Raw genomic sequence first — 7676 nt, forward strand, 5'->3', positions numbered from 1 at the left:
GTAGATTTTCTTAAGTTCAATATCAGTTTTCAATTTGCGCCCAAACTAGAAAAAAAACCCTAAGCACAAAACTAAAAAGTACATAAATCATATCCATAATATCAGACTTGGTTTTTTAATACACATATTCGTTGCTCTTCCACTCAAGTCTTTGTCTCTTTGTTTAGTTGCAACAGTCGTTCTACTGTGCAGCATTAGTCCAGAAAAAACAAAACAAAGTCAAAGTCGCCCCTGCCAATTGTTTTATTGTTAAAGTACATAATTTAATGTATTTTGATGACAAAATATTTTATTTATTGGAGCACACAATAATCAGGACATCCTTTATTTTGAATTTGCGGAACTACGACAAGAAAATGGAAAAAAAATATGATGACCATCACCACAACAGCCACAGGCAGTATAAACTTCCAATATTGGAAACAGCATTCATTAAGCCTTTCAATTGGACCCCTCTCCCTGGGTCTGATCTGCCTGATCCGTTGGTTCTGAGACCGTTGATCTAATTCGCGGATCAGTTGATCGACTGCTTATTATACTTGTCAGATGACGGAAAACGTTGAACGCATCGTTTCTGCTTCAGCGGTTTAAGCAGAGAGGTAATGAAATACCACAGACACTGACAGGCCTTTGCGTCTGTCTTGCTCTGAAGAACTACTGAACGGGAGGAGACAGCCAGGTGAGGTAAAACTGTTCTTATCCATCGATTCAGTATTTTTATCATACAGACATTAGGCTGCTGTTGTTGTGCTATTAGCTAGCTGCTAGCTAACGACTCTGCTAGCAAAGCTAGATAACTAAAAAGCTTCTTCCCTGTATCGTTAATGATATCAGTCATTCTTCAGTATCGGTTATGCAATAGGGGCACATCGCCCGTCTAAAACTTATCTCCATAATGAATATATGTCTGATCTTCTAATTTCCTTTGCTGCATAATGTACATTGCATTTATTCTGGCGTTAGGTAACTGTGTCTTGAAGGAGAATAGCACTTAAATAAAAGTCCAACAAGGATATTCATTTAGAATTAAAAATAACTCGCCCTGAATTACCATGATAGATATAATTTATGTAATAAAAGTGTCATTAATAAAGGGGATAAAACTCAACCCAGACTTTTAAGTTTAGGGTCTAGTTCGCAGAGTATGAAGTTATTTTTTTTCCTCCAATTCAATGAAGAAAAAAAAAAAAAAAAAAAAAACTCAAGTAAAATAAAATTGTTAAAACTTTTGGAATTGTAATGATTTATTTAAAAACTAAACGTTTTGTTTAAAAAAAAAAACTTTAAAAATTAAATAACTCATTTTTGTCTTGTGAACTTAAGTTATTTGCCAAACAAACTTTTATTTGCACACATCATAAATCTTTTGTTGTGATTTTAGGCCCCGCCCACGACGTCATGTGAGAATCACAAATAGTTTTTTCACTTCATGAGACAAAATGTGTGATTTTAATTTAAAAAAAAAGCTAAACTCAGTAGGCTTTTCTCATGGTGACATGCATTAATTACATTTTGCTTTTCTTTTTTTCTGCAGTTCCACATTAAAGTTTGCTGCAGCTCTGCTTTCTTGAATGGACCATCTTCATCTCCACTGCAGTAGGAAACAGGCAGCTCTTTTTTTATAGATTACAGTTCACCAAAAGTTTGCATTATGCCCTTGTTTACATTTTAAACAGTGCAATTCTGTAAAGACAATATGTCTGGTGGTCTAGCTCTGATTTACATATCTTGCTAAATTGCGGGTTTGAATATTGCAATACTTTCCTATAATAAAATAGACCTGCAGAAAGAAATAATATATCTTGCATATGCATAGTTGTATGTTCTGTATAGAGATTTTTCTTAGCCATCATTGCAAAATGACAAAATTTTGTAATTCATCATTGTTTTATTAAACTCTGAAAACTGTGTGGCTTTAATATTCTGTCCTAAAATGCGGTTAGACGTGCCCTTTTTTTTTTGAGCACCTGCAAGAATTTTTCCTCTCTTAACAGCACCTGCCCCTTTAGTGGTCTCTGCACAGCCCTGGTCCTGCTGCTCACCTCCAGAGGTCTGGTACATGTTGATGTCTAATGAGAAACAAAGCAGTTTGATCAGTTTGGATTGTCTGCAGAGAAGAAACACAACTGTTAACTCCGTCAGCTGAAAGCATATGAATGACTCGGAGGCATTTAAATGCTTTCAGTTGAACAGCAACCTGAGAACAGATAATTTGGCAGCAGAGGAAAAATGAAACTACTCTCAGAAAACTCAGAAGTCTTAAGTTCTTGGATATCTCCAACAGTTTGATTTGTTTTATACAAAGTTGCTAGAAGCGTGTCGATCCTAATGTCAGAATAGACCTGCCCTTTCACACTGACAGCAGAGATAGATTACGCCAATGAGCTCTGAATCAATTAAAACATAATTTAAAGTTGCATTTTCACTCCAACATCATTTAATTCCTTCAATAAACTGAAATATTTATTCAGTATACCATAAAATATTAATAGCATCAATGTAAAACAAACAAAAAAAAAACAATAGAGGAAACAAAATGTTAATAAAAAAAAACAGTGTTTGAGGTTTCCTACCTTTGCTTTAAATGTGTGGCTTCGGAAGAACAAACAAGCAAAAATGATTTCTTAGAGGAGTTTGTGCAGTGGGAGCTGCAGCATGAAGTGACTGTGTTTGGCTTGAACCAGGGGCTGTTAAAGAAGTCAGACACTTTCACTGTCAGTCATAGTGAGAGAGAAGCACATCATTTGTAGCAGGATGAAGCCTGCACCAAGATGCAGGACACCTGGCACCTAATCATCTTATGATGGGTGGAGAGTCTAAAGGGAGACTCTCACCTGGTTGCTTTATGCCTGCATTTGGTCACACTTCAGTGGGAAAGGTCACTTGCAAGTGACCTTTCCCACTGAAGGTCACTTGCAAGGTCACTTCGAACATATGTCTTCGAAGACATATGTTATCATGTCTTCGAAGACATATGTTATCATGTCTTCGAAGACATGATAACATATAAAAATATGTTACCATACACACTTTAATTTGAGAAAGGAGGCTGCAAAAAAAAAAAAAATATTTGTTTTGTTTACATTTTATTTTACGAAACGGTCTGTTGACATTTATCTAAACTCTTCTCAAGAAAAAATGGAAACATCTTTACTGGCATTAAAACTGCAGTATGTAACTTTTACAAAAATATGTTATTGTATATTTGCTAAAACTGTCACCATTAAGTCACCATGAAGGAGTGTCTTGGCGCTGTCAATCAAACTCATGTATGCGCTGCTCAATGTACTAGTGGCAGAGAAGCAACTTACCATTACAGGAAAACCATTTATCTGCCATTATCAGTGGCCATAGCAGGCTTAGTTGTAGTGAAGCAGCTGTAGCTTAGCAGAAAGCAAGGGGGATGATGTGCATACATGAGGATGATTGACAGCGCTAAGGCCCTCCTCCTTGCTCTGACTACTTGCTTCTGACTGAGTGATATAATTCTGCAGTTTGTACTGGGAGCACTGGGAGAAGGCAAAAAAACAAACTAGATAAGCTTTAAAGGCTTTAAAAGTATCAAACTCAAAGAACTGTTGAGAAAGGATACAAAGTGAAATTATCCCTCAGAGGAATTTTTTATTGAACTAGAAATCTGTCAGAATAAAATTTGAACTCACTAAATTTAATCTCTTAAAGATTCTACTCATACTTGTAAAAAAAAAAACAGCTTTTATCTTTCTTCCTCTATGATACTTGTTAAAATATATTTAAAAAAAACCCATTGCTCTTCATTTAAGTGAGCAAGGTGCCAGACTTTTGTTTCTCTCTATTGCCATATTTATTGAAGCATAGACCAGACTTATGTGCACACACGAGGATTAAATTTCAGCAGGAAAAAGGGCAATAATTTCAATAATTCCGCATCCGGGCATTCCCTCGCCTGGATGCGGGTCACAGGGGCCCCACTCTGGAGCCAGGCCTGGAGGTGGGACACGATAGGCACCAGCACCCCTCCCAACCCTACTAGGGACAAAGGTGTAAAGAAAATGGATGGATGTTTAGTGTATTAGCTCTTTTTTTTTTTTTTTTTTTTTAGAAAAGTGTAAAATCACGTCAAGTGAGTGTAAAAACGTTTTTGTGAAATTGAGGAAATTATTTCAAAATTTGCCATTTCCATCAATCTTTTCTAATTTCATTCTTCAAAATGGGCTTAAAAAGCTTTCATGGAAACACGACTAATGATATGTAAACAATCACAATGACTGGTTAGTTCGTAACCTGTTCCTGTCACACATTAGACACATTATATATATTATCAATTCAGATATTTGGGACACTGCTCTGAAAAGTTAGTTCCTCATATTTTCTGTGTGTATGCGTGTGTGTGCATGTGTACTTGTTTAGCTATTATTCTTGGACCATTTCTGACATCCTAACCTTATGAAGACTATGGAGACTATGGTCTCCATAGTCTTCATAAGGTTAATAAAATAAAAAGGTTAATAAAAGTTTCCTCATATGGGAAATTCAAACTTGAGTGTATCTCTGTGTGTGTGTGACCTACTAAGGCTGGTCCAGTGTGTATTTGTTCAAGATAAGCTGAACTCCTCCCTGCCAGGGTTTGACCTCACTAGCTGTAGTTTTAAAAGTGCTTGGTCAAAACTGACTTGTTACTTATTCTTGGCTGCTTAAACTTAAAGAAACTATTCATGCGCTCTTACAGGCATCCAGACACTCCAAGAAAATTACATTTATTACAACCTCATCATAATTAAATGTTTTATTAGAGGACTGAAACACCTGCTGCAAAAACTATGGCGGAGAAAAAAAGGGATAGTGAGATATGCCTAATGATTGACTAAGACAGAAGTATTCACAGTTGAGAAGCAAAGTTCATGGTTGTTTCTGCACAAGTCAACTTAACAAACATCACCCAGGTGAACAAACCCTGCGCTGAGAAAGTAATGACTGAGTTAACGGAAATAATGTAAAGCAGAGGATGAAATATTTACAAATTCACACCATTTGCTTCTCCTATTGTATTAATTACTTTCAACTCTAAATTAAAGTGCTCCTTTCCCAGTCTTTTAGTGAAGGTGGGCAAACTTTGCTGCTGTCCACTGATGTTGATGTGTCTTTTGGTCAGAAAATCAGAAAGATGGAGCAAAAATTCAATTACTACATTTTTGCTGAATTTTTGAACATTCAAGCCTTGCATTTGTTGAAAAATTATAAGAAAAAAAATAATGATAATTTGCTTTTTGTCCTGTGCCAGCAAAATTTTACTCTACAAGAGGAAAATCTCAAGTCCTGATAGCAGGACTTCATTATGTCTTCATAGCATGTGGCATCAAAGTAGCAGGCCAAATCAGCTAAACAGGAACTTGTGTTTGGTGTGTGTGTGTGTATGTATGTATGTATGCGAGTGTGTCTCACATACTCACACTCACACATCTGTGTGTATGTGAGTGTGAGTATCTTTCTCTCAGAGTGGAGAGAAAGATAGAAACCTCACAATATTTAGTTATGAGGAGCAGCATAGGCATTTACATTATTTAGATTTTTAATGTAGATATTCTTATTTTAAGTTCAAAATCAGTTTTAAATTTGTATCTGAACTAGGAAAAAAACTTAGCACAAAACTAAAAATTGCACATATCATATCCATAATAACCAATTTGCTTTGTGTTATCATGCATATTCATCAGTCTTCAACTCAAATCTGTGTCTCTTTTTATTAGTTGCAACACAGTTGATCTACTGTGCAGCTTCATTCCAGCAAAAAACAAATGTAGACCAAAGTTATTTTTCCCCAATTGTTTTATTGTTATAGTACACAATCTAATGCATTTTGGGGTTTATTGGTGACTAAACATTTTTTTATTGAAGCATACAATAATCAGGACATCCTTTTATTTATTTTGAATTTGCTGATCTCTAAACTACGACAAGAAAATGACAAGAAGTAAAATGACCAACACCAAAACAACAAATGGCACAACAATCTTCCAATAAGGGAAACAACATTCATCAAGTCTTTCAATTACACCCCTCTCCCTGGGTCTGATCTGCCTGATCTGTTGGTTCTGAGACCGTTGATCTAATTCGCGGATCAGTTGATCGACTGCCTCTGTATTTTTAGCACACTGCAGCAATCCTGGCACTGTCTCATGGAAGAGAACATGAACATCCAGGATGACGTTGGGATATTGATCAGACCAGATCGTTCCAGCTGTGGAGTAGCCCTCGTCTCGGGTGTGGTGCATCAGAACCAGAATGACATTTTGGCCTGCTAAAAAGAAGAAGAAAATAAGATGAAGGGAAGGTTTGACATTCTTAGAGTGTCAAACCAAAGTGATGTTTCATTACTTGACTAGCTGAATGTCTAAACCAATGGATTATAAAACTGGTACCTGGAACCTTGTTCATGGCCGCTTCCACATCTGACCCAACGCGAGAGGTGATGGGACAGAAAACGATGATGAAGAGGCTTTCCAGCCAGTGTGTGACGGTCAGCTGTGTCCTCTTCCTCACTTTACTCAGCAGCTCTTCATCAGCACCAAACGTCTCCCCAGAAGTGATGGTGTGGACGTTAACTTAGTGAAATACAACAGATGGTAATCAAACTTATACTCATAAGTTTGATTATACCTTGTGAGTCATAATCAAACTCATTAGTCATAATCAGTATAAGTGTATCAAACTAATACTAATTACCAGTATAAGTTTGGTAATCAAACTTATACTCATAAGTTTTATTACCATCGGTAAAAAGTTCATAAAAATTAAAACCAGAGCTGGAATATGACATCTATCGGTGTGGTTCCTGCAACAGTGATGCTCACCTCCAGGGGTCTGGTACATGATGACGTCTAATAAGAGAAACAAAGCAGTTTGATCAGTTTGGCTTTTCTGCAGAGATGAAACACAACTCTTAACTCTGTAAACTGAAAGCATCTAAATGACTCAGAGGCTATTTGTCCTCTTCTGCCAAATCAAGTGTTCTCAGGTTGCTGTGTCAGTGGAGGTCAGGATATCTCCAACATGATGAGTTTGATTTGTTTTAAATAAAGTTACCAGAAGCGTAAATAGCGCCGATCCTAAACTGAGATTAGACCTGCCCTTTCACACCGACAGCAGAGATCGATTACACTTATGACCTCTGAATCTATAAAACATAATTTAATGCTCCATTTTCACTCTAACACATTGTTTCATTCCTTGGATAAACTGAAAGATTTATTCAATATATCTTATATACAATATAAATAGTATCAATGTAAAAAATAAAAGATTTAAAAAAAAATAGAGGAAACAAAATACTGCAGTCATAATGAAAAACAACAGGGTTTGAGGTTTCCTACCTTTGCTGTAAAAATGAGGCTCCAGAAAAACAAACAAGCAAAAATAGTTTCTTGAAGGTGTTTGTGCAGTGGGAGCTGCAGCATGAAGTGATTGTGTCTGGTTTGAATCAGGGGTTATTAAAGAAGTCAGACACTTTCACTTTCATTCTTAGTGATATAAAAAGCAAGTAACTTATCCTAATGTCCAGATAAATCCCAAGACTCTGAGGATCTTTTAGGTCAGGAAGAAAAAACTGGTAAAAGATTAGGAAATAAGTAGTAAGGTTGTGCAGCATAGGCACCTTAGTTAATATATATTCATAAAGTAGACTGATACATGATAAACAT

At 36.2% G+C, this 7676-nt stretch overlaps 1 protein-coding gene across 1 annotated transcript; it reads right to left on the minus strand.

Moving 5' to 3' along the window:
- Positions 1-293: 293 nt before the first annotated feature.
- Positions 294-7435, minus strand: LOC107833975 (uncharacterized). The gene is made up of 6 exons (XM_016664507.1): positions 7350-7435; positions 6831-6857; positions 6399-6581; positions 6033-6277; positions 5008-5013; positions 294-455 (listed from the first exon to the last, which is right to left on the minus strand). The coding sequence occupies exons 2-6, from the start codon at positions 6847-6849 to the stop codon at positions 294-296; spliced, it is 615 nt and encodes a 204-aa protein (XP_016519993.1). The 5' UTR covers positions 6850-6857; positions 7350-7435.
- Positions 7436-7676: the final 241 nt, after the last annotated feature.

The sequence above is a fragment of the Poecilia formosa genome, unplaced genomic scaffold, assembly GCF_000485575.1.
Source record: "Poecilia formosa unplaced genomic scaffold, Poecilia_formosa-5.1.2 Scaffold491, whole genome shotgun sequence".
NCBI classification, from domain to species: domain Eukaryota; kingdom Metazoa; phylum Chordata; class Actinopteri; order Cyprinodontiformes; family Poeciliidae; genus Poecilia; species Poecilia formosa.

What these genes read in the sequence shown, in the direction of transcription:
- LOC107833975 (XM_016664507.1), bottom strand. An exon ending in GGCCATGAACAAGGTTCCAG is followed by an intron (nt 6,278 to 6,398) that starts GTACCAGTTTTA and finishes TCTTCTTTTTAG; the next exon opens with CAGGCCAAAATGTCATTCTG.